General features: G+C 54.1%; 1 protein-coding gene across 1 annotated transcript; it reads right to left on the bottom strand.

The window, feature by feature from the left end:
• Positions 1 to 1,468: 1,468 nt before the first annotated feature.
• On the bottom strand, positions 1,469 to 26,472 carry LOC122386559 (inhibitor of Bruton tyrosine kinase-like). Its single transcript, XM_043375848.1, has 18 exons — positions 26,212 to 26,472; positions 25,713 to 25,838; positions 25,132 to 25,353; positions 24,407 to 24,741; positions 23,722 to 24,159; positions 23,202 to 23,431; positions 22,798 to 22,961; positions 22,389 to 22,484; positions 16,406 to 16,608; positions 15,908 to 16,071; positions 15,485 to 15,690; positions 13,014 to 13,211; positions 12,045 to 12,181; positions 7,755 to 7,939; positions 3,022 to 3,220; positions 2,330 to 2,641; positions 1,865 to 2,061; positions 1,469 to 1,497 (listed from the first exon to the last, which is right to left on the bottom strand). Exons 1-18 carry the CDS (start codon positions 26,443 to 26,445, stop codon positions 1,469 to 1,471), a joined length of 3,675 nt encoding a protein of 1,224 aa, XP_043231783.1. The 5' UTR covers positions 26,446 to 26,472.
• Between the last annotated feature and the right edge of the window lie 914 nt (positions 26,473 to 27,386).

Genomic DNA, 27,386 nt, shown 5'->3' on the forward strand with positions numbered 1-27,386 from the left:
TTACAGGTATATCTGATATAAAGTAACGTTCGTTGGGAGGTTCATGATAAATTCAATAATTGACGGTGCAGACTAGGCTGAGGTGGGAGTCGCAAAAAAGGAATGGCGAGGACATCATACAGCAAAAACAGTTTTGGCATTGTGGTATGCGCGGTTCAATGACGTGAATAAAATTGCCAAACACTAGCTCGTTACCAGCTGTGCTGTGGATTCTGGTGTTCGTTCACGGTCCTTATGAATAAGATCGTCACGAAAAACATTTTTTAAGAAGCGCAGAGCCGGTCGAGCGACTTTCGTCACAAGGGATGAAGGTTAAGGGGGAAGAGGGTAGGAGGGCTATAGGTGACAGGCTAGACCAACTATCTTAACCCGAATATGTCAGACCCGGGGACCCACCCACAGGATTGAGATCCATCCACCTATTGGATCACCCACCAGGCTACCGCCATACCGGCGTCCATCCACAAAGGGACCAAGGAACGCCCACAGGACCAGGAATAAGCAAGCAGACCCAGGGGGCCGCCCACCGCGACAAAGGCAATTATACATTCCAGGAATATCAATCTACCGATAAACGGATCAGCCACCAAACCAGCAGACCATTCGGCGGATCGAAACCACTAGACAGAAAGGGACCATCCAACGGACCATCTATCGCACCCCAGACCACCTACCAGACATGGGCCCACCCACCGGACCGAGACCCTCCCCCTCCCCTCCCCAAACACACACCGAGAGACATTCCCGCCGGCCGGCCCACCTGGATCAGCGCCAGCGACTTGTCGCGCATGATCTGCCTGCTCTCGATGCGCTGTCGCTCCTGACGGATGATGTCATCCAGGGAGGCTGGCTCCGGCGGACTGGTGGCCAGCGGCGGCGGAGACGCCACAGACGGGGAGACGGGCGCGCCGCCCCAGACGCCGCCCTCACCGCTGGAGCGGAGCCGCAGCCGGGCGGCCGGAGCCGGAGCCGGTACCGGTACCGGCGCGACCGCCGGCTCCGGGCGAGTCGCCGCCGACACTCTCCGCTGCTCGGCCATTATGTCGGCCAGGGAGGCAGCCGCCGACGAGTCTGCGACAGGCAAAGAAGGGAAGTCATAACCAGCTTCACGTCCTTTCACACTGATATGGTGAAATGGGAGGGGAACTTTTATGGGAAACTTCGTGATGGGCCGATATCCGGCACGCACACAGCTGCAGTACGTTATCCTGAGTTTCCCTATCAGTGTATTTAAAAAGTGTATCAGTGCATCAGTCCCTCACTCAGTCCACACCTTGCAGTAGTACGATAAACAATCAACAAGAATCAGTTTCAACTATGCAAAACAAACAAAGTAGTTTCAGCTTTGCAATAACAATTATAACCGTGGCTAACACCCATTCAATATCCACTGCGACTGTCACGGTCGGGTCAACATTGCATGTGCGCCAGGCTACCCTACTGGTCTCCTGGGACGACCCACTGGCGGTCACTTGTGGAGGGGTCGCACACGCTCGCCTGATGTCGGCGAGTTCCAGCGATATCGTCACACAAAACAGCCCTCACCGGGCCACACGGCAGGGATCAAAACACACCGAACCGACCAACGACGGCACGCCACACGATGAAATAACGCAATAAACACTAACACCGAAACTCAATGGACTCTGGCCGAGCCGAAAAGCAGAATTATGGGGAAAACTGTCGGCCAAACTGGATAAACGAACAAAGAACCAGTAAGTGGTGAGTGAAAAGAGAGGAGAAAGATAGAAAGCGAGGGGGTGGGGTGAAGGAGGTATGAAAAACAGAAACAAGTCAATGCATGAGTAAGATAGAGTGAGTTAGTAAGCTAGTGAGTATGAGTGAATCGCGCTGCGCCACCCACCAGTGCCGTTGGTAGTTCCGGCAGTCCAGGCAGGTCTGTTGGCGGCGCCGGCAGACCAGGCGGGTCGGCGAGGCGTCTCCGTCTTGACTGGAGTGACTGGGGCCGCGGCTGGAGCCATGGGAGACCCGTCCAGGGCCAGAGGCCGGCCGCGGCGACCCTTCTTGGTGCTGGAGCGCCTGCCCTCGGCGGGTCGGTCACTGGAACACAGGGTCGGGCTGAGTATAGACCCAGCGAAGGGAGATATAGCGCAGATAGTCTGAGTCGCGACACAGGAAGCGTCTTTTTAAGGTCTGTAACACATGGTTTCGGTCTCAGCCAACATCGGCAGTGTGCTTGTTTTGAGGGCAAAATCGGCAATAACTTCGCTTTGAGGGTTAGGGCCTGGGCGGTCACATGGAAAAATACGCCTATTTACAGTCTCATGACCACACTGTTATTGACACCTGCTATTCACCAAGAACTCACCCGCCGGAGGCTGGACTGGGCCCGGCAGCGGTCCTGGTCACCTCACAGCCCAGAGCAGGGAAGGCCTCGGGCGGTGTGGTCGGATCCTTATGTGGAGATCCTGGGTCCTCTCGCGGGGATCCCGGATTCTCCCGCGGGGATACCGGGTCCTCCCGCGGAGAGTCCGGCGGAGCTGCGCGCGCCGGCTGCGGACGAGGCGTCATCCCGGGTATGTAGCGCTGTTCGGCGGCGGTTTCGGCCGGAGGTGGGGGCTGATCGGCAGTGCGCTCCGGGTGTCGCCTCCGGGTTACCAGGGTGAACTCGGGCACCGGGCTGTCGGCGACACAGGCACAGCTGGGGGTTAACTTGGGCGGCAGAGTGTCGGCTTCAAGCACATATGAGGAAGCCGAGCATCGGGCTGCCACACACAAAAAGATAATGTAACCTCAGGTAGCGCGCAGTCGAGACAGGGACGAACGCTACAAACACAATGTCGCAAAGTAAACGTGTAGTACAGAAATCACGCGTAAAATAAACTCAAAGCTCAATTCTCTGTTAGGTCAGACCAGGGTCAGACCACCCCTTCCCAAGCCAGCTCAGCCCTCTCAGTCATCCAGGTCATCGCACCTAACCAACTGCAGCCAGTCGGGGCGGGAGGTGCGCGAATTACGTGCGAGATGTTTGCGTTATTCTAGCTGTCAACGCGCGCCCACCTGGATGGGATGTCGGCGCCGTTCAGCTCGGGCAGCGTGTCGCCGTCCTCGCTGGCAGCCTCGGAGGCGGTTAGGGATATCACCGACGAGCTGGAGACGGCCCGCTGTCGCTGCGGCTCGGCGCCGGGGCCGCGTGACGGGCCCGACGAGCGGCGGCCGCTGGGACGGCGCCGGGGCGGCGGCCGCGACCGCACCTCCTCTGCGAGTCGGAGACACAGCGGCGGGCGCATGACTTACACGGCATCGAGAACAGTAGCACAGACAAAGGGGCGGGCACATCAGCTACACAGCAACAAGTCCAGAGACGGAGAAAGACACAGGGGCAATAACATCAGTCACACAGACACGGACGCAGTGGCGGGGACATCAGTAACACGGCATCTGGTTCAGTAAAAGAGACATTATAGGTCACACACACAGACACAGTAGCGGGCACATCAGTCACACGGCATCGAGTCCAATAAAACAGACAGACACAGACACACCGACACATACAAATACGAAAATAGAGACGACCATCACAGCGGACGTTCGCTGTAACCCGTAAACTGCGTCTAGCACCGCCCGAGTCCCTAACTATGTCCTATTTTTGTGGCGTGATTAATGAGGTCGACCTAAAAGGATATGCGTGCAATGGTATTCAGGTCACCTAATCAAACAGTGACTTTGTGGCTTTTGCACTACTCGTTACATTTACCCCCAAAACTGCCAGCTCCATGTACTATTATACCTATTTGTGACCTCTCTATGTCCATGGAGACTGTGGGATTGACCAAGGAATGACGTCATCTATAGCATCGACATGCAGACTTTCGACATAGCTCGGCGCTTTTCCCATTTCTTATATCGCCGTTAACGTCTATTCTGGGAGCAGCAATCAAACTTTTACCTGTTCGCATGTACCGTGGCTCTTTGAGTGTAGAATCTCAGCAGGCCTAGCACTGCTTTACGAAATGAGTGACAGAACTCAGCAACACCCCTGCATGAGAGTGGGCTATGAGGTAACTTAGTAAGTCAGCACCCCTGTAGGTGCGAGCTATGAAGCCGAAGGTCGCTAGATCACTGTTGCAGGTTGACAGAGCGTCTCTCAATGTTGGGGCGTCGGAGTTTGTTGATGTTTAAATCCATAACCACGATACCACTAGCGACAGGTGGCGTCATTCAGTGAAACAGGGCCAGGGGGCAGGGAAGGAGCAGCTGAGGTCACGTGGGTTAGCGCGGGGAAGGAGCAGCGAGTCACGTTGGTTATCACAGGTTAGAGGCGGCGGGTCACGTGGGTTAGCGCAGGGACCGGCGGGTCACGTTCGATACTCGTGCTCTGCGCCGAGAGCCACCGTGCTCCGTGTTTGGTGTGCCGGTCGCTGGGAGACTGTGCACGCGGCCGACAGGTGTTCACAGAAGCGGTACCCACCGCCGCTATTTTGGGTCCGTGACTTGCCTGCGGCGTTACATAACCAATCAAGCAATGCATGATTCTTAGCATGGTATGATTCCAGCACTTGAGCACTCGTCAGTGACGTGCGGCTAATAGACACTGTAATTTGCAAGAGTACCAAGACTGAGGGCCACCGGACAGCCTTTCAAGGAGACCTTCGTCTAAGTCAAAGCACGGTTCAACAGAACCACAATGACGTTCGATATGACGTCATTGATATGACGTTCGACAATGACGTTCGATATGACGTCATTGTCGTCGTGACAATGACGAAGATATTGTCTACTTTTGAGAAAAAATCTTCTAAGCTTCTTGGGCAATGACATCAAACGTTCAGTAACTTCTGCTGCAGGAACTGGACAGTGGACACCGTGTGTCCAAAGAAAAATTTAGTGGTAACCATCATAAGTTGGCCGGAAATAACGTCAGAGTGGCTCATGTTCGGTCGACTATGGCGAGTTGAGGTCAACGTCACTAGAAGTTACGGCCATATAGTTCCAGAGAACTTTTAAATACAGTGCTTGAAGTTATAGTCCAAGTCCAACTGCATGCTGCCGAGGTGAATCAAGTAACATATGAAGCAGTCCTGACGAGTCTGATGATTCAGTTAATTGGACATCGTTTCATTTTTTTATTGTTATGTTAACTGACTCCTTTCAAGTGACGTAAGTATTTCCTAAAATGTCTTGTGACAAACTTTCGAGCGTCGCGTGCCGGCGGCATGCCGAAGCAAGACGAGGGTCAAACCACCTCCCAATCAGTTTCTGGCTCAAGCTGGTTCACACTTGAGTATTGCGTTTCATGTCAACATAGACCTGGGCCGTCCGACATAACTCTGCACCGTCGCCCGGGTCACGGGAGCGCACCGCGCACCGCGCGGCTATGTCTATTCGACTCGCAGTCCGCTAACAAATCCCTGTCAGGCACGGCACGGCCCGACATTACTCGCAATTCGGCTCAGCCAATGGCGCCGACCAGCGGTGTCATGTACGATTATACAGAGAGGCGCCACCGCGCCCCGGGCCACGGTGTGGGGGACCTCCGTGTGTATACGGGGGCTCAATATTGAGGGGCGGCACATCACCAACTCACGCAGCGCCGCGGCGGTCACCAGGCTACCGACTATCCGTGTCTGTATGTGTGGGTAACATGACCGCCAATCAGAGGATAGCTCTAATCCAAAACTAGAAAAGTTGGCTTTGTGGCTGTTCGTAACAACATTCGCAGCTTGCTTGCTGGGATCCTCACTTTCTACTCACCAACTTTATTCAGGTTCCTGTTCGAGTGTGCTTGGAAATATGTTCCTTTTTAGTTTTAGCTTCGGTTAGGTATAGACATCATTTTAGCTTCGGTTAGGTATAGACATCATTTTAGCTTCGGTTAGGTATAGACATCAAGCTGTCGCAAACCTCAGAGAGATGAGTTTGCTTTGATGCAAGCACACTGATGACGGATGCGTTTTTTATCCCTAACCTCTCTCAACATTGAGGGTTTCAATGCTTATTTTTCAATATATGTCATAATGCACCTTTTCCGCACGATCACCGGAACTGTACCCCACGACTGCCCCCTTTTTAAGGGAGTCATTGACCTGATATCTGAGGTCACTGACAGACCTGTGGTCTTCACACTTTTATTTAATTCGTCCGGTGACGCCCAACGCCCTCGCTTTTTCAATGCTTTAGCTTAATTCATAACTGCGACGGAATTGCACCAACCTCTAGGGTTGATAGAATCGGCATGTAGAAAGCCGATAGGTCTGGGGAGCGCTGTCTTCATGTCACATTATCACGATGACAAACAGGTTACACAATAGGTCGACTTACCACCAAAGGGTAAAGGCAAACTGAGATTATCAGATGCCATCAATCGTTTGACAATAACTGGCATATAGGTAGCGCATGAGCCATTCAGAAAAAGTAAATGAAAAGGCATCAGAGTCGCCCCATATAAAGACGATACCTACCGCGCATATGATGTCATGCAGCTTAACATTCGCTGGCATTTCGGCGGCCTACACAGGGGAGCCTCGGGTCCAGGTTCCCGCCGCACGCGATGCATTAACTCGGCGGCCCCAGCGGAGGGCGTCGTCCGTGGCCGTCATTGGTACACACATACACACACACACACACAGCAGACACACACAGGGACACACAGGGGGCGGCAGGCGGGCGAATTCACACGCCTTCGTCGCCTGGCAGCGCTGGGTAAACGAGCTACGAGCGCGCCTCAGGGAGTTACGGGCGCAAGGCCGAGCTTCATTACGTTGAACTTAAGTCCGGCAAAGTGCGAGCATTTCTTACATGCACGCCATTGTGCCACTCCGCTGACACGACACACCTATTCGCCAGGCCGTGGGCGGCCCATGACCTCATACCGCTTTATCAGGTCATCAGGTGCTTGCAGCATCGGTAGCTGTTCCAGTCTTGCACGTAACTATTTAATTGCGTCCACAATAGGTACTGAATTATTGAGATTTGAGATGACCCAATATGACTGTTAATCGTGGGGACAACTGTACTAAAGAATAGTGTTTGTCTATTTCAAACAGCCTGCGGTTAGGACAGAGCGCTGGTTCATATTTCAGGGACAGAGCGCGACTGCAGTTAGCGCTTGGGAAGGACACACAACTGGACTCCTACCCAGCCCTAGAACTGAGCGGCTAATTGAAGAACTCGCGCGGGCCCCCCATGATGAATTCACAAATGTCCCTTGGGTATCTGACTATGTTTCCCGGTGCAGATGATCGAAATGAAAGGAAAGTAAACGGGATGGAAAAATTACCGACCAGTCACAATATAACTGTCTCTTAATGCGTCTGGACAATAGTGTTTATTTGTTTATTGGGGCTGTAGGGCGCGCCGACTGCAAAGGTCATTTTGCGCCCATAACGTCGCACTAGTAAAAAAAGTGTTTCAAAAGAAGAAACCTTCAAGAGTAGACGCAAATTCGAAAACAGTGCAATTGTTATCAGGAATACGGACCAAGGTCATAAGGTAAAGTCAGGTTGGTTCAGGTCAGGTCAGGTCATTTCTGCACCTTCCGCGGGCTCCGGCGCCGGTTTGTCTGGTGACACCGGGTCGGATCAGGTCAGGTCAGGTCATGGTCTCCACTCCCTACCTTCCGCGGGCTCCGACGCCGGGTCATCCAGTGACAGCAGGTTGGAGCAGATCAGGTCATGTCCCTACCTTCCGCGGGCTCCGGCGCCGGGTTGTCCGTTGACACCGGGTCGGGTCAGGTCGGATCAGTTCGGGTCAGGTCAGGTCAGGTCTGGTCCACTGTCCAATCCAGTCCCTACCTTCCGCGGGCTCCGGCGCCGGGTCGTCCGGAGACACGGGATACGCGCGGTGCACGGCGGCGATCAGTTCTTTGCCGGGCGGCCCGTCTGCGGGTGTCAGCCGGCGGCGTGACACGGCCGGGTTCTCCCGGCGGTAGTAGCGGCCCAGCTGCTCCAGCACCTCGTCGGACGCCTGCTCCAGCGTCCTGTCCAGTGCGGCAAACGGAGACGGTTAAAACTCGTGGACTGACTCACTGTCAACGAATCGGGCGAGCGGCCAGGGCGCCCGGCATATCCGCTCGGGGATACGGAACTGTGAGAACTCATCATCGGTTTGCCAGAACAGATAGGAAGCCCGCGTGTGATTTCATCGCCCTGTCGGCCGGCTAAGTGTCCAACCCTCCCCTCTCCGCCCAGTCAGTCGGTCGAAAAGTCCCTCCCCTCCCTCCCTCCAATGCCGGCCACCGGCGCCACGTCGACTCTCCATGCTGAAAACAATCAATCATCGCCCTAGCCTGGGAGAAACACCACTTGCGCCAGCAATAACAATAACAGTGATATACAGGCGCCGGCAGTTACCCACCGACGCCCGGAGCTGCGATCTGCAGGTGGCTATAAAACGCTATGGGAGCGGAACGTTTGACGGCAATTACCAGCGGAGCGACCATGCGGCGTAAATACGTACATACACTGTACAACATTGGACATGCACTATAATCTGGTGCCTGGATATTCAAATCAACATGCATAACCTGAATAGTACCAGTAAGCCGGTTGCGCCGGAGACCGGAAACTGGGTCTGCGGACGGGGAAACCGTCTGCGTGTTGCGCCCGGTGGGCTTGTTATGTATGTACATACATTGGGTGGTAATGTTCTACCCCGTAGGTCGCCTATATGTGGTGCCTGGTTTGTCAGTTACTGCATAGTTAGTGAAGCCGGATAGATGTTTAAATGAAGCCGGCTAGATCATGGCTATATGTCTGTAGCCGGGCCCACTAGCCCGCTATGTATTGGGCCTCATGAGACCATTTGCCAGGTCCGGGGGTCGCCTATCTGACGGGTCACAGAACGCTATTTGCTAGCTCTAGCTCGATGGGCGGCTATATGTTGGGCCCCAGTCACAATTATTTGTCGGTTCGGGTCAAGCCTAGTAGGCGGAAATGTGTTGGGCCTCGGTAGACAGTTGGCTCGGGCCCGGTGGGCGGCTTCGTCCCTTCCCGGCAAGTCGGCAATGTCCTGGGCCCCGGTAGGCCGTTTGTCCGCTAGGGCTCAGTGGGCGGCTGTGTGTTGGGCCCCGGCAGACTATTTGACAGCCCAGACCCGATGGGCGGCTATGTGTTGGGCCTCGGCATGCTATTTGATGGCCCAGACCCGGTGGGCGGCAATGTGTTGGACCTCAGCAAGCTATTTGTTAGCTCGAGCCCCATGGGCGGTTATGTGTTGAGCTTAATGGTCGGTTCGGCTTAGACCCGGTGGCCGGCGAAGCCCTGTCCCCGGTCCGTCGGCAATGTGTCCCTGTCACGAGGGACCGCCGCCGCCCTGACCGCCCTGGCCGCACGTCGGATGGCCCATTGAGGCGGCTATGGCGCACTGGTGATCGGCTCAATGGGTAACGCCGAGTGGGGCCGTCTGTGGCAGGAAGGCAGTCGCGACCGGTGCAGCAGTCAATGTCACGACCCACAGCACACAATGACCAATACACATGCAGTGAGTATGTGGTATGTGGTAATGCCGCTGCTAATGTATGGGACATCATTTCAAAAGTTATTATAACCAAAATCCATTTGTTGCCATGCGATGTGGACTTAATGTGACCAGTCGTTACATTTGTACTGTAGACGTGTGTATGCGATATGTCCCTTGTCCAAGTTGATGCCGCAGAGACCCTAGCCTTCATACAACATTATACACGCAGCGCCCAGCCTCGCGGTGCTCGCGGGCCATTACCGGCACGCAACGGGCCAAGTAGCGAAGGCACCGCGAAAATCCGGGCCCGCACGCACCGCGAATGGAGGTGAGGCACCACACCACAGTCACGTGGCCGGTCCGCAATACCCCCAACACGAGTCAGGTGGAATCAATAGTCAGGCGACTGACATGAAAATAATGTGCCATTTAAAGTTAAAATACAATATGCAGAGTTCCTTGTATATTACACTTATTGTGCGCTATGTGTTGAATGTACCGTTCTTGGGAAAGGCTCATTTGCAAGTTGCTGAAGTACCTATGTAGTATGTATTCCTATGGTGATGGAGGTTCAGTGTACTTAGGCAGGGCTGCGGAGTCGATGGATTTTGGGGTGACTCCGACTCCGACTCCGACCCCGGCTTCAAAAATCGACTCCGACTCCGACTCCGACTCCAACTCCGACTCCGGACGGTTCAATTAAAAACAATATCATGATATTAAGTTCATAATGGAGATGTTTTTATCTTGCCTGAAACGATCCTTTGTGCTTCACAAGGCTTTGCGTTGCAAATATGCATTAAAAATAACATGCATAATTAAAAAGCAAGTTCTGGGGAATTCGCCGTCTTCAGCTTTTTTCGCTGAAAAAAATCGTCCAAAACAGCAAGATGGCCTTTTTCGACAAAATCTAATTTCGAGCGCAGTATCGTCAATCAGAATCAAACCGGTGCAGTGCATGATGTTGAGCTATGCAGCGTTAACTCCGACTCCGACTGCGACTCCGACTCCGCAGCCCTATACTTAGGACGTAGGTACATACCTACATACTCCGATCGATATCTGTTAAAACAAGTAGTTATCCAGAACGCGTGAAATTAGTTGAGCAAATGGTGCTAAAGCTTTTTGATAGCATACCATTGCATACTCTAAACTAAGATAAAAGTTATGGTTTTGAAACATCTCAAACTAACCAAATAATGCATAATGGACATTGTACCTAAACATCATGACATAACAGCCGACATATGCAAGTCAGAGAGTATGTGTAGAATGTTTCAGCAGTTCCACTGCACCTAATTTTTCAATACAGTCATACTGTCATTACAAAAGTCAAGATTCTGAAGAAAAAACTCAAGACACCTCGTCATTACACAATTGCACAATTCGCGCAATTTGCGCGAATTCCGCACGGGAGTCTCCTCGGCGTTACTAACCTATACATTGTACGACTGGCTGACATAACCCTGCTTCTAACCGACGACGCCACTCTACGTGTTTTCCAATGCACGTGTTTCTACACGTCGGCTGCTGAATTCCGGATGAAATGACGTCATAGCTTATCGCTGATGCTAAATTCATAGCCTCAAAGTTGGCAGCCACGGAAACTCAGCGGCGACTAAATCGTTCTACAAAAGTTTGCAGTTATTGTGTAAGTAAGCCTCGAGTTATTTATTTCAAACATCGGTGTTACGAGCTGAAGCGGTGTTACATTAACTAAGATGCTTTTGTCATACATTGCGCCTTAACCTCCGGATCCTAACCAGCTGGTAACCAGAGCTGCTGAAAATGAATACCACATCGACCATTTCATTGAGCAAAGGACGACACCCTAGGCTATTTCCGGGTCATTATTATTTTTTGCTAAGGTAAGACATCGCATTTCTTCGGGGCAGAATATGACATTTAGGTATGTCTTCATTGTACCTATATACTATATACATTGTACCTATATGTAGAAGGGCATCACTTTTCGGTCGTTAAATGACTAACACGCTCAAAAATACAGTAAACACATTTAACGAAACTCCTGAGCATGATACGTCTTTTTTCGTTTTGTAGGGTTACGCCCCTTCGGTCTGACAAGACCTTTCAAAGCCGGGATGATAATACGAATAAGGGGGAGACATTAGTCTAGGCGTCCGCCCTGGTTCGCCACCGGGGCTGAGCCTATCCAGGTGGACAGACCACCCAGCCCCCTGACCGTCACCGCACCCGGCCATGGATCTGCTCCTGGGATGGGGCTACCCAAGTCGGATTAAGGTGACCGTCCAGTCCGCTTCAGGGGGTTTGAGGCGTGGAGGAGAAGAGTTTGACTGTCCTGAGGATTAAAATGACGGAACGGTGGTGATGTGATCGGTGTTCCTCTGTATAGTCTCTCTTGAAAGTACCGTGTGTAGAAAGTATCGCCATCGCTCCCTGGTTTGAGAGCCCTTGACTTTTGAGGGTTGGCCGCCTGGCCGGCCCGTGAAACCGTGAAAACGGCACGGGCCGCTATTTCAGTCGTCAATGGCTCTAGCTCCCAGATGTGACGTCTCACTGTTTTGACAGCTAAGCGTTTTCTGAGTCGCAGCTGGTGTCTCCCTGGTGCACTCCTCAGGCAGCTCCTCTTCTCCCCTACCTACCTGTTTTCCATGAGGGCGGCCAGGTTCAGACAGATGAACTGACTGCAGGCTGCCTGCAGCTGCTCGGCGCCGTATAGCGAGCTGAACTCGAGTATTTCCACGGCGTTCTTCAGAGTCAGCTGCCGGGACAGCGCCACCTGCGGCGAAAAGAAACGGCGCGGTCAGTGGACAAGTGGACAGGGGGACAGTGGCAGTACGGACAGTGGACAGGGGGGAGGGGGCAATGGCAGTAAGGTCAGTGGACGGTGGGACAGTGGCAGTACGGTCAGTGGACAGGGGACAGTGGCAGTCCGGGCAGTGGACAGGGGACAGTGGCAGTACGGTCAGTGGACAGGGGACAGTGGCAGTACAATCAGTGGACAGGGGGACAGTGGCAGTACGGACAGTGGGCAGGGGACAGTGGCAGTACGGGCAGTGGACAGGGGACAGTGGCAGTACGGTCAGTGGACAGGGGGACAGTGGCAGTACGGACAGTGGGCAGGGGGACAGTGGCAGTACGGTCAGTGGACAGGGGACAGTGGCAGTACGGACAGTGGGCAGGGGACAGTGGCAGTACGGACAGTGGGCAGGGGACAGTGGCAGTCCGGGCAGTGGGCAGCTGGATAGGGGGACAACAGTTGATAAAGCCTGTTGGGTAGAGAGTGGCAGTTGGTCCAGCCAGTGGCCATCTGGACAGGAGCAGCCGTTTTTCCTGTTATCGAAGAGTTGACCAGGCGGCAACAGTTGGTCCACGGGAAGGCAGTCGCTTCAGGCGGTTGGGCAGGGGACTGAACGGTACAGCGGCATGACCAGTGGTAGCATTGCTACTTAAACGTTAGGCAACACAATGGCCGGCTGGGGTATATTTAGTTGTAAGCACAAGTTGCATGAGTATAATGTGTAGCAAGCAATGCCAATCCCAGCGCCGATATTCATTGCCTTTCAGCGGATCTGTGCCTCGGCTTGATACCACTGCGGCCGCCGCCTCACCTCGCAGATGTGTTTGAGCCGGTCGGCCAGCATGTGGTCGGCAGCGGCCAACAGGCCACAGAGCAGCTCTAGGTCATCAGTCTGCAGCTGTTCAGAATCTCCCAGCTGGAGCAGAGCCTCGTCCGTGTAGCAGTAGCGCAGCAGGATGGCCAGTACCGCGCCGGGGACCGACAGACGGACTGGCTCGGACGACCGACTCTGAGAGACACACACGGGGGGAGAGAGATAGTCAGCAGATGGCTATAACCAGGCCGGGGATAGACAGACGGACTGGCTTCGACGATCGGCTCTGAGAGACACACGAGGGGGGAGAGACAGTCAGCAGACCGCCAGCACCGGGCCGGGAACACACAGACGGACTGACTCGGACGACCGGCTCTGTGAGACACAGGAGAGAGTATGGGAGAGGGACATAATGGGAGATGGTCAGAGACAGTGATCCAGGGGTCTGTTCCAACACTTGTGAAAGGGCAAACAGACGACAGACGGGGAGAGATGATCAGCGGATGGCCAGCGGAACTGATCCGGCCTACTCTCTCCAACAGACCCGGGCAGACACAAGGATAGTTGAACAATGATTCATTGATCACTCAAAGTTACTGACTATTCGGCGCTATACTCTGTTCCGTTTCAAGCTTGCAGCCGAAGTGCCCTACTGAAAGCAGTGCGTGATTTCTGTATATACAGCTCTTACATTTTAAAGGGACTGTCCCACCTTAACATTAGATTTGAGTTGAGATAGCCATCTTGATGGACGTTCTTTGAAAATCAGTGCCGTGAAAACCGTTTCTCCAGCAATTACTTCATCGCAAAGAAATTTGAGTTTGATTTTGACATCTGTGCAAATAAGTGCCACAATGTATTGGTATTGGCACTTAAATCTGATGACGTCATCAGGCTTTCGAACGTCCGTTAAATGTTTGACTAAAACGTTTTGTAGCACGCGGTGGTATATGCTGCGTTGCGCGCAACAAATGCCGCACTTTTAAATAAAGTCGCTAGGAACAGCGGAAATCCCAAAAAGTAAACAAAAGTAAAAGTCTAATATCTTGAAAACCGGTGAATATTTTTCGGTGAAATTTGGTAGATATTCGTTTTCGCTCTTTCTGAACCGAGCGACATCACTTTCATGCCAATTCATAAACTTTTTTTAAAGGTGGGAGGGTCCCTTTAACCCTCGCCGGCCGAGGGGGGGGGGGCGGCGAGGGGGGGGAGCGGGTGCCGCCCCCCCCCCCCCCCATAAGGTTTTTTCGCGATAGCTCCGAACACGCTGGCGATACTGATAGAGAGCTGAAACTTGGCATACCTGACCTTTGATCCAAGCCGCATCTTTTGACACCAACCGCATTTTTGGGTCAGGTCAGGTCACTGACCTATGACGTCATAAGTGAACCTCTGCACGGTCTTCAGATGTCGCAACTTCGCAACGCCCTCACTGCCAGAGGAGATGTCACAGGGAAATGAAACTTGCAGGATCTAGTATCCATTATGAGTCCCACAACTTGCATATCTCGGATTTTTCCTAAAGGTCATATGAGGTCAGGTCATTTTCGTGACCTCACCATTATAAGTCAATGGGGAAAAATGAAAACTACTATTCTGGCGCCGGGAACGATCTCCAACTATCTCAAGCACACAGAATCGTGATTTGATGCACTCCTTGCAAGGTTAGATGCGTCACTTTTGCAATGTTGACCTTGCGTGACGTCATTTATGACGTAATCAGGGTCATATTAGTTTTTCGTCAATAACTCTTGATCAAATTGAGCTAGCGAGTCGGGAAAGCCACCAATGGACTCAGGAAGGCCTGCCGAATCGAATGATATGCGACATGACCTCTTTCGACCAACTTCGTGACCTTGGGGTGCTGACCTGACCTTGACCTGAGGTCAACACCCCAAGTTGACCTGACCCGGACAAGAAGTATATCATTCGACGCGCCTGGGCAAGGCGAACACGATGCTGCCAAAATCGGCGCTCTGCGGCCGTTTTTTGCGAAGTTATTCACCAAAAACTGAACCGTACCTTGGGGCACTTGACCTGACCTCAGAGGTCACCGGTTGACCTAGGACCTTAAAATCGGGTACCAATCTCTGCGTCTCGTAACGGCGCACACGCTCGTTTTTTCCGCGACGCGCTAGCTCCACCAGGGGCGAAACGGCGAGGGGGGGGGGGTCGTACCCGCCCCCCCCCCCCTGGGCCGGCGCGTATGTAGAAAACCAATAGGTCCGGCGAGGGTTAAGACGCAACTTCTTGAGCGGAGGAGCGATCTGCCGAAGAAACTCCGACTGCAAGCTTGATATGGAACAGACTATAATTGTTTGATGGTCTGTGACATTTTGTATTACCTTGAATAGCCAACTGATGAATTAGTTTTCGAAAAAATGCATCATCTCCTGTGACTACTCTATATGACAATCACAAAATGACATCTAAAGAGCGCGTTGCGAATGCCGCCGCTGCACCCTCACCTCGGCCCAGGTGCTGGACAGCATCATGTTGAAGTACTCGAGCCGTGCGGCCAGTACGCACTTGTGACAGAGGACGGCGGCGCCATCCGTGCCCACCACGGACACATCGCTGAGGCCGGGCGGAGCGGCCGGGTCGAGCCGCAGCGGCGCCGGGCTGATGTCGGCTCCGCGGGCCAGCTCGATCCGACCGGCCGTCAGACGGACCCCTGAGGGAGAGGAGGCCAGGGTTAGAGTGAGAGAGAACGGGGAGGGGTGGCATCCTTCCGTCCCACAGCGTAAGAACGCCAGACCGAGAGTGATACAGAGAGTGATTCTTCACAGATTTGTCATATGAAGTCGTTACGGCTTCATGTTGAACCAAAACCCCTTGAATTTGGTTTATAGTCTCACGTACCCTTGAGTTTGGCTCCCACTCCCACATACCGTCCAGTTTGGTCAGCATCGCCGGCACCCCCAGTCGCCGAGCCGCCTCCCGGACCACCTGCAGCGGCTGGGGCGGCCGCGCCTTCCCGGCCGCCTTCTTGTCCGACTTGTGCTGCGGCTGAGGTCGTGACCCCGGCCCCGTGCCCGGGTCAGTCGGCTCCAGTCTGACGGGCAGCACAGCGTCAGAACTCAGAACACTCCCGACAAGCTGAGACTAACACAACAGAGGTGGCATTCGTCGCTGACATACTGTTATATTCATACGGGCCTACAGACATACATAAGATACAGGCAACAGTCAGTCATTGTAAAATAAGCATCACTGCCGGCTGTGCCTGAAGTCGGGGATGGATGGGACCGCATCAGGCCGCAGGTTCTCCCCCCCCCCCCCGTTCCCTCCTGCTGCCGCCCGTCCGTCCGTATCGGAAGTCAGTGGGCCCGGGCCGCATCAGGTCGCAGGTCCCCCTTCCCCCTGCCGCTGCTCCTCTCCGTCCGTACCTGAAGTCGGTGGGTCCGGGCCGCATCAGGTCGCAGGTTCCCATGTACAGGAACTGGAGCACCTGGCGCAGCGCGGCCGCTGGCACCCCATCCACTCGGTGGGTGGTCACGTCACCGGACTCGACACCGGCAAACTGCTGGCTGAAGTAGCTCGAGCCGCTCGCCAGGATGAACTTGTGACACGGAAAACGTTCGTGGCCCGCCTGTTCGGAAGACCACGCTGTTAGAGCATAATCTTTATTCATCTACCTCTACTTTTTTATTCATTTGGTTCATTTTCTCATTTAAAATAGCAATAAGACACGGGAAAATACAAAAGTTATAAACATCCCGTGCTAGTGAAACATATCGTTTCAAACTGAGTTGTTCCATCGGCTCGTCGAGTGGCCACCGCGTATCAGCAATTCGTGCCAGAGGTCACATGTACCGACATAATGCTCGTACAGCCAATCCGAAAGAGATTAGGCGTCACTTTTCGGTTTGCGGGAGCACTGCGCCGCCCTCTTATAGATACTGTGGTTTCAAGCGGAGAGTTGCAGTGGCCAAGGGACGGTCGGCTGCGGAGCACAGCCACCAAGGTTAGGAGGACGGTCCGTTGATATAGAGTCCCCTGTAGTCGGAGGTACAGCTGGAACGGCCAGTCAGTCGGCGGTGTCAAATGTTCCAGGCCCAGCGCCCGTGGTAAACGAGCGAGCAGTGACCGTACCAGTGTCGGGGTCTGCCGTCCCAGCTGCCGTCACAGAGCCGGACATCCTCTGCTGCACCACCGCCGCACCCGGATCTCACCGCACACGTGTTATGTTTACCGCACTATACGGTAAACAAATCACGGCCGTACACTACGGCGCCGCTCGGCACGATTCAGTCCAGAGTATATAAGCTCAGTCCAGAGCAATCAAGAATATAGGCTCAGTCCAGAGCAGTGTTAGGCGTGAAGACCGCAGCCGACCGAGCTGTTCGGGCCCTGTCAGTCGGCCAGGATGCAGCTCGCCGGCACCCTCACCGCCGCGAGGTCAGCACTACCCCTGCTGGTCCTGGCGGCTCTTCTCTGGCCGCACGCGGCCGCCAGGGACCCCGGCAAGCCGGCCAATCTGAGGGACGCTATCCACACGGCGGTCAGCGAGGCCGTCAAGGAGCACTGCGCAACAAAGGAGCTGGTGTGTACCTCCTATTGTACTAAGCACGACCGATAGGTACTCGTACGGTGTGAGACGGCCGAAGGAGCTTCGTGAGAAGTGGCCTGAAGTCTGTCCCAAATCCCAATTATTTCCGCAACGAGTACGTTCATTTTCATCTACCTAATAATGTTCAACATACCAGTGATTTTTTTATTTTTTTTTGAATCTCATAACCTTAGAAGCATTATTGAAGTATGCCATCTTTCCACTCACTCAGACACAGTAGAACATGTTGCGTGTCGAATAGTCCAGCAGCTAGCGACAGTCGATTCCCTAGTGTGGCATGATTGCTCTGTCCTCTGACCCACTGCCCCAGTGTGACCTGCTCCCCTCTGGCCCAGTGTGACGCACCGTCTCCATCCTCAGTCGACCGACGGAGCCCAGTGCGCGGTCACGTGCCCGGAGCAGTTCACCGCCTGCGCCGGCCGCTGTTACTCCCTCCAGCAAGTATCGCTCGACTATGAGGCCGCCGAGCGGCGCTGTGCGAGGCTTAACTCAGCACTGGCCGTGCCGCGCACTGCGACGGAGAACCTGTGCGCAGCCGGCCTGTCGGGCGGCCGGCGCATATGGCTGGGAGTGACCGCCCGGCGCCGTAAGGGCCATTTCCAGGCATACGACGGCACCCCGCTCCGTCAGCTGCACGGCTTTCGGTGGGCGCCCGGACAGCCGGACAATTACCGCGGCATCGACCCCGCAGGCGAGGATTGCCTAGAGATAGTGGCCGCCAATGCAAACTTCGGCGCCTGGAACGACGAGAGCTGCCGCTCGCGGCTGGCGGCGCTGTGCCAGCTGCGCGACTAGGTGCCGACGGAGAGGGTGCCCGGTGCTGGACAGTGCGCCCAGCCACCACCAGACTGTGTTGGGTGAGGCGCCCCAGCGACACACGACTGGTTGCAGCCACGGATCAGCACTGTTCACGATACCAGTTCTGTACAGACGTGACATGGTCCCGTGCATACGATTGGTACATTTATAGTTCACTCACACTTATACAATTGTAGTTACACTTATAGTACTTATAGAAGTTCACCCCAGTTGCTTACTCGATTGAATTATGCACCATAATAATAAAGACCAAGGTAAGTACCTATAGTTGCCATGCCTTTAGTCGCCCTGAATCAGCGAGAAACATATAAATCTGAATTTTGCACTTCTTCACTCTCGTTTTTGTTTACAAAGGATGCTCCACCTGAACGTGGGTATTTGGCTGCTTCATTTGATACACGCTCTATGGTAGAGGAAATAAACACGGTGTCTATGTCGTTGGCATTACGATGGCATTGAGGCATTACCATGATGCATGAGTGGGTTCATGGGCAATGAACGGCTGGAACATTGTGGGTGCATGGGTGCCAAAATCCACCCACATATGGTGGAACGGGGGTAGGGAACGGCACCGGGTGCCGTGTTCTCTCTCGACTTTGGTATGTATCGCCACCGATATTAGAATTCCTACCAAAACACAGCTGGCACCACTATTGCATGTGGGGCGGGCCCAGCGCCCCTGGCAGCCAGTCGGCGCAGTAACCACGACATTGTCGGAGTCGGCCGTACTGCATACGTCACAGAGCGGGACATCCCACTGCGCCACCGGCGCGCCGGGATCTCTGGTAAACATAGCACGGCCGTACAGAGACGGGGCTCGGCCCCGGGCGGAAAGGCCGACCGGCCACCGGTGCAGTCGCTCAGTCGCACACGGCAGCTCGCAGCTGTGAAAGGTACTACTGCCGACGGACCAGAACCAACGCCAACAGAGCTGTTCGGGCCCTGTCAGTCGACCAGGATGCAGCTCGCCGTCACCCTCACCGCCGCGAGGTCAGCACTACCCCTGCTGGTCCTGGCGGCTCTTCTCTGGCCGCACGCGGCCGCCAGGGACCTCGGCAAGACAGACAGCCTGAAGGACGCCATCCACACGGCAGTCAGCGACGCCGTCAGGAAACACTGCGTTCCAGAGAAGCAGGTGTGTACCCAGCACGGCTGATAGTGTGAGACGGCCGAGGGAATATCAGAGAGGTGGCTTCAAAATTCTGTCTGAACATTTTCATACAAAGCTCGTTCATTTTTTCCACGTAACAATGTTGAACATGCCAGTGCTCAATATATTTCAGGCATATTATTTTTAACAAAACATTAGAAACACAATTAAAGCATCCCATCCATCCAATCCCTAGGACTCGGTAGAAAATGTTGCGTGTCGCATGGTGCCGCAATTAGCGACAGCCTAGTGTGACCAGCAGTCGATTTCATAAAGCTTGGTAGTAGCGTGGATGGGATCATCAATGGTAGTAGTTTACATCAAGGTATATTTTACGAAGAAACTACGAAGAAACTACATTGGAAGTGGGCGGCTTTGTTGGGATTTAATGGTGTATTATGCGCCATTTGTAGGCTTTCGTTTGTTTTGGACTGTATTATACCGCATTCACTACTTAAATCATAGTCAATATCATCATATGGCAGCATCCGCAGTTGCTTTATAAAACCGTTTCGGCGTAAAATGCAACCAAATTGATGGAAAACTACGTCAGTGACATTTTGGGCCCTTTGCCTGCGTCCTCAGTCGTCCGACGGAGCCCGGTGCGTGGCCAAGTGCCCGGAGCAGTTCACCGCCTGCGCCGGCCGCTGTTACTCCCTACAGCTGGTATCGCTCGACTATGAGGCCGCCGAGCGGCGCTGTGAAGAACTCAACTCGACACTGGCCGTGCCGCGCACTGCGGCCGAGAACCTGTGCGCGGCCGGCCTGTCGGGCGGCCGGCGCGTCTGGCTGGGAGTGACCGACCGGCACTCCGAGGGCCGGTTCGAAGCGGAGGACGGCACCCCGCTCGGGCTTCTGCACGGCCACCGGTGGGCGGCCACCCAGCCCGACGATTACAGAGGCGTGGACCCCATCGGAGAGGATTGCCTGGAGATGGTGGCTGCCACCACCGACTTCGGCGCCTGGAACGACGAGAGCTGCCGCTCGCGGCTGCTGCCACTGTGCCAGCTGCGTGACTAGGCACTGACAGCCGACTGACAGGGGGATGGATGGTGCGCCCCTGGATAGTGATGGCAGTGGCTGGTATGTCAGCTAAGTTAGCTTGCCTACGGGAACCTTGTTGTTAGCTTGTACACATGACGACGAAAAAGTGCGCCTTGCATACAAGACTCATAACATAGACACTCCTTCAAGATCTTACCGCTGAGTGATTTGGTGTTTTATTGGCTGTTAATGCATGCATGTGTTTCTCTAAGCGCCAGCACCATTGGGGTACGTCATATCGTGTTTCTGTGATTATTTGTAAAGGTGTGATACATTTCACCGTGGCGAGGTGGTTGGACTGAACTTGCATATCTATAAAACTAGAGTCGTGCGTCATTTTTTTAGGCAGTAATAGTCAGCACATTTTTAACTTTCAATGATGTAACTTTCTCAAGCCATCGTACTCAAGTTCATCCCCAGTCCCTTTCTCGATAGAATTACGCGCCATAATAATCCAAGTCAATAAGGTACCCTGTCTAAGTAAGTCGTCCTGAACCAGCGACGCATGCCTCAACCTGAATTTTGTTCTTCCCCTCACGTTCGTTTTTGAAGGATGCTTGACCTGAACGTATTTGGCTGCTTCATTTGGTGTACGCTCTATGATTATGATAATAAACACGTTCACCATGCCGTTGACGTCATTACGATGATTCATGTGCGGACTGTGCTGACTGCTGGCTGGCAACCTAGAGCCAAATGCCAATCGTCAACCACCCCGGATGTCCCATCAGTGCTCCGAGACCGCCGCACCCAGCGCTTCGCATGGCACAACGACGCCGATGCCGCCCGCAGCGCCTCATCGAGGCAATGTAATGCAACTTATGTCAACAATGGCGCAATCTTATTAGAATAATTACGCGATTGGGGAGAGGGGGCGGGCATGTGCGTATTGTGCTGGCTGCTGGCCGATACGGCAGGCAATGCAGTAGCCGGCCCCCGTCCGAGAAGGGTCGAGCGGGCAGTCTCCGGCCAGAGATCGTTGAGTGTTGTTGAGTCTGAGCGTGTCTGTGCACTACTACCAGTAAAACGCCTTTTGGGCGAAGAACGAGCGAGCAAGATAGTGAGCCCTGCACGTGCGCAAGGGCGAGAGGGTACTTCCAACGGGCTTGTGCAAAGCACCCTTCTAACCGGCCGCTAGCGGTGTGCCAAATTTGGACGCAATCGGCCCAGCCGTTCCTGAGATCTGGAAGCGGCATTCTGCACGTGCAAACGGGGTCCAAACTGACTTTTGCACGGCACCCTACTAACTGGTCCCCAACCGTGTACCAAATTTGAGCGCAATCGGCCCAGCCGTTCTCGAGATCTAGGAGCGCCCCCTGCACGTGCGCACGTGCAGTAGCACCCCAACCTTAACACATGCAGATGAATTATCTGATGGAGACCTAACTGTGTACCGAGTTTCAATTCAATCGGCCCAACCGTTGTGCCGTTATTGAGGTTGCAATTTTGGGGTTCTTAAAAAATGTCCAACTTTACCACGCGCCACGTGCGGTGGTTGGCAAGAACGCATGGTGGTCATCACACCACAGAACTTTTACGTCCAAGTGACATTCAGTGAAGAAGACCGCTTGTCAATCGGATGTCCCTTTCCTAAGATATTAGCTTTTGAAGAGCGTCCCCACGGCCGGCCGGCCGCTCATACTCAGGATTTTCCCTTAATTCAGTATGAGACTCCGCTCGCTTCGCTCGCTCCGTAATTACCCAGTGCAGTGAATACAGCGACCAAATCGGCACGTACATCAGTCAGAACAGTAAACCTGCACACGCATCACTCGACGCGACTTACCAGTAGCACCAGATCGTGGATGGAGTCGGTCTCGTCGGCAGAGCTGAGTAGACGACCCAGGTCACGGCGCAGCTGGGAAGGCGACACCTGCGGCACCTGGGAGGGCGGCGCGGGGGGGGGGAGTCAGTCGGGTACCGGGAGAGTATAGGCCTTCCACCATACTTGGACCGGCATGGCTAGTGACTACCAAAGCATTCAACGATAAAGCCAAAATGCATTTTGGAGCGAAAAAAACGAGCGGGCACGACTGAGCCCCACACATGCAGACCATCAGTTAGAATTTAGCCTCCTGTAACTTACTATTTTCAAAAGACAAGAAGCGCAGCACGACTGCAGTCACAGTCCCCCACTGACCAACACCACAGCCTCTCATATGCGGACAGGCGTTTCAGCCGGCCGTGGGACCCACCTCGAGCAGGAAGGCGCGCGGGTCGCACTGGACGGCTGCCGCACTGCCGCCGGTGCCGTCACAGGTGACGCTCACGCCTCGGTGGATGTGCGGCAGACGAGTCAGGTGGAGGCGGGCCGTGGGCACGCCGCCCGCGCTCCCGGCCGGCTTCGGGCGGCTGTCACCTGCCATACACAGGCGCCTGTCATATGGCACTCATTGATCATAAAAGGTGTCAATTAAGAAGTTTACACACTTTAAAAAGGCCTAGGCATTTCTAATGATAGGCATTACTTTGTGAACAAATAATTAACAATTTATCCAGGCAAATGTAGCATTTTCAATACGTTAGTACGTCGAATGCAAACCGGCTTTATAAGATGCACAGATGTGAGGTAGGCGAAGGCGGTCGCCAGTCCACGCACCTTTGGCAGCCTGTTTGGGCGGCGAGTGCCGGTCGCGCTCGGTGCCTGCCGCGTGTCCGGGCACCGCCCTACTGTGTGTGACGGTCGCCGCGGGTGCGGGCGCGGGTGCCTCCTTTCCGTGTGTGACTGTGGCCGTGAACGCCTGACCCGACTCCGCCAGTAGGATGAGCCCGTGCCGGTCAAGCTCGGCGTCCGCCACACTCAGCCCGCGCCGCAGGTCCGGCACGCACCTGTGGGGCGGCGGGGGGCGCAGAGTCACCGCACCGGCGATAAACGACAACGAGACTTATGAGCAGTAGGCAATAACTGTATCTGAAGAACGAAAACGTTTTCTGGAAAGTACGCAAAGATCACGGGCCAAGACGCACTGCAGAGCTCAGATTATGGGAAATATACATCGAGTATCCTGTGAATGCTGTCTATTTAAGCATGGTCATCAAATGTACAAGGAACCACTATTCTCTTGTTCTCATTCTAGTGAGGGCCGAGGGCGAGCCACTGCCGTGATCTCTATTCTCACCTGGTGAGCGTGGGCCACTGCTGGTGCCAGAGCAACAGCTGGCCGGCCGCTGTGATGACCAGCAGTCGGAGCGGTTCGGGACGCGACTCGGCGGCGCGGCCGGCCGGCAGTGAGCCCGGGTCGGGCGCGCCGCCGGCCAGCCGCAGGGCGCGCACGTTCAGCAGTCGAGAGGCGATCCGTCGGCAGCGGTACTCGGAAAGCAGGAGTACGTCTCCGGCCGCCGTGGCCGCCGCCGTACCGCCGTCACTGCAGGTCACGTGTGTCAGGCGCAGCGCGCCGCCGCCCGACACGGAGGAGGCCGGCGACCGGTCCAGCATGGTGACCTTGCGCGGCAGGATGAACCGCTTGTCGGCGTTCTCGTCCTTGTGCTGCCCCAGCTGTCCGCCGTTCAGCCCCACGCAGTAGAGAGCCTCAGAGTTCCAGAGCACGGTGTGGTACCTGTCATCGGGCCATACACCGACATGTCAACGGACTCTGAATGGGTAAACCATACCTACGGGCATTACGTTTGAGGCTAGCAGCAGTCCATGCCCATTAAAATACTTTTGAGTGTCAAACAGAGGTAGAACTATAACAGCAGCTGAGTATTTGGAAAACACTTTGAAAGAAGCACACCAGCCTCGCTATAGGTACGACCACCTTTGACATTAAACCCTCTCCCCCGTTACCGCGGCTCTCTGCCCACCTGGAGGCGCAGACACCGGTGATACGGTCGCGCCGTCCGCGGCTCCAGTCGACGAGTCGCGGCGCCGTCAGCTGCGCGGGCGGCGGCGAGTGGCCCAGCTGACAGGCGTGGTTCAGACCGCACGTCCACACACCTCCACTTTCCGTCAGCAGTACCGTGTGCTCGGCGGAGACGGCCGCCTGGACGCAGCGCTCGCCGCGCAGGGCGCGCACCGGCCGCGGCGCCATCACCGATTCCTCGTCACCGTGCCCCAGCCTGCCGCCGATACCGTGACCGCAGCTGAACACCTCGCCGCTCTGCGTCACAAACACCGTGTGGAACTTGCTCATGGCGATCTGCGGATAGAAAGGGGCGACCAAGGTCCGTCAGAGGAATCATCAAGTGTACGACAGACATGACAACGCCGGCAGTGTGATGGTGAAATTGGGGAGATGGGTCATAGTCTGATGGAATGGTTTGGATGAGATTCTCATGATGATGTTAAAAGGCCTCATCAAAATACAGAATCTCGAAGCGCAGATATATAGCAATTTTTGAAGATGACATCAAATTTACGATAAACTTTGTGTCCACACTGCCCAGTGCCCAGGGCTCACGATATCACCAGATATTACTCCAGATATTACTATCACATGAAACTACTGTAGGTATCACAAATAGCATCACTGATTCTACAGACCAACTCAATCACCGGGCGGTACCGGTTGCGTCTCTGCAGCACCCACCTGTCTGATCCAGAAACCGGCACGGCGGAACACATCCAGCGGCTCGGGCACCGGGCGCGCCTTGATGCGCTCCACTCCGATACTGAACCACGGGTTGGCACCCCAGACGTACGGCTCGCAGGGCGCGCTGGGCGTTAGCTCGACCAGCGGCGGACGGTCGGCGTGCACGCCGTCGTAGGTTGTCATATCGGCGTGGTCCTGCGTCAGAGCGCTGGCGCCCAGCTGCCGCACGGAACAAAAGTCAGTCAGGGTAAATCGCTGGTACGCCATGGCGACTAGTGATGGGGTCATCCTCGCCAACTAGATATTTTGTATATGGGGAGCACGATTACTTTACTGGGGAAGGGGCGGCAAAACATCTGCTCTAGAAAGCTGGTGAAGGTTGGCCGGAAAGAGAAACGTGTAGAGTAGATATAATTATGAGACACGACACGGACCTACTCGTACTAATGTACATAGTTCCGCGATAACTTCTTACGAATCGAATGAACACCAAACCGATTTCGCGAGTACAAGTACCATTATTTATTCATTTTTTGCGTAATTTCATCTATACAGCAGTGTCTGCGAGCCATCCTCACCGAGAGCAGCGTGCGCACGGTTCCCAGCTGTCCGTAGAACACGGCCCTCTGCAGGGCGGTCATCCCCGACTCGGCATCCTTGGTGTCCAGGGGGACGCCGCGCACGCGCACCAGCCACTCCACCAGCTGTCGATACACGGCTGGACCGGTCAGCACGGGGCGACATGGTAAGGGACGCAGGGGTCGGGCTCACTCAGCGAGAGAACAAGGCAGATCTTCGCACATCAGTTGAGAGCGCTCGGTTCTGTTCAATCCTACTAGCCTAGCTTTGCACAAAATTCTTATTAATATCCGTGCTGATTTAGCGACCAGTGCCGACGCCTACAGGGCATCCCCAATCCCATCGGGAACGAATAGCGATCGCCGAATCAACACGAACCAGACTCTCACTACCGCGCTCGTCACCTCCGGAGGCTAACGATCTCCCTAATGGAACACCGAACATAGCTCTTCATCGGGACAAAGAATGCGCCCTTTGATCACCGCCCGCCACACTGACCTGGGTCCGTCCGCAGGAGGCTGCCACGTGCAGCGGTGTGCGGCCGGCCGAGTCGGTGCCCGTGGCGGCGGCGTGGCACACCCAGCTCAGGTACGATATGAGCGGCTCATCGTCCGCCTGCGTGATGGCCGCGCTCACCAGGTCGGCGTGCTGCCGGGACCGGCAGCGGCGCGTGCACTCGGAGCAGCGCGGCAGCAGCTCGCCGCTCTCCTTCTCAGAGTGCTTTTCAGGCATTATTGCATGCAGTAGTGCACCACAGAGAACACTGAAAAAGGGGTAACAAAAAAGGCAATAAATTAATTTTTATGGCACCTGAGTACCTTCTACTTGTTTGAGTTTTGTAAATAGGTTCAGTGAGAGCTCAGCTATTGAATAGATTTTGTGACATCATGGTTCACATGAGCCATGCATTGGGTGCAATTTTGCAAGCTGACCTGGCAGTTGGACCAGCTGAAAAGTAAACTAAGAGTGCTAGCCTGGACATTGGACTCAAACCTTCCAATGTGACTATGATGTGAGCATGTTTGCAATTAGAAAACATTCCTTTTACTTTGCAAGGGCAAAAGTGAAAAAAGGCTATATAAGCCGTAGAACCTACCTAGGTGTATTTGACAAATATTGCTGTACCTACAATGTACATCCATCGCTTGCGTTCAGTAAAGTAAAGCTCAAATTAAGCATAGCTCTCATACACTTAACTTATTAATAAAATTTCTGGGGTGGGACAAAACAAATCAAATTGCAACTTTAAATCACAATTGAACTGTGAGCAAATCTTGCATTTGATAATATGTTTATGTTATGTAATATTGTAACATGTAAAAAATGTAATGGGTCATCAAGTATTTATCTATATTTAAATACAGCCAGAAAGGCTGAGGAAAAAATGAATATAGGAGGTAGGTTTACCGGTATGCCCTTGGATATGTGGGTATTGGTATGCCAGGCCTACCTACCTACCTTTCCTGCATAGGTATTCGCAAGAAGATCAAGATGACCTCAACTCTCAAGAGCTGTGATGAGGAACTTAGCTCTGGGTAATGCTCAGGTTTATATAGCCTTGGTAATGCTTATAGCTGAATTGGTCAATTCTTTATTCAAATAAAACGATTCTCACCAAAATTCCTCCGAAACTCAAAACCTAAATGCCCTACAGATCGCGTCACTCAAGCCTA

The sequence above is a fragment of the Amphibalanus amphitrite genome, unplaced genomic scaffold, assembly GCF_019059575.1.
Source record: "Amphibalanus amphitrite isolate SeventyFive unplaced genomic scaffold, NRLGWU_Aamphi_draft 000255F_arrow, whole genome shotgun sequence".
NCBI lineage: Eukaryota > Metazoa > Arthropoda > Thecostraca > Balanomorpha > Balanidae > Amphibalanus > Amphibalanus amphitrite.

What these genes read in the sequence shown, in the direction of transcription:
- LOC122386559 (XM_043375848.1), bottom strand. Translation starts at nt 26,445, where the DNA reads ATGCCTGAAAAGCACTCTGAGAAGGAGAGCGGCGAGCTGCTGCCGCGC. An exon ending in CCTCCTGCGGACGGACCCAG is followed by an intron (nt 25,839 to 26,211) that starts GTCAGTGTGGCG and finishes GTGTATCGACAG; the next exon opens with CTGGTGGAGTGGCTGGTGCG. An exon ending in CAGTGGCCCACGCTCACCAG is followed by an intron (nt 23,432 to 23,721) that starts GTGAGAATAGAG and finishes GCCGCCCCACAG; the next exon opens with GTGCGTGCCGGACCTGCGGC.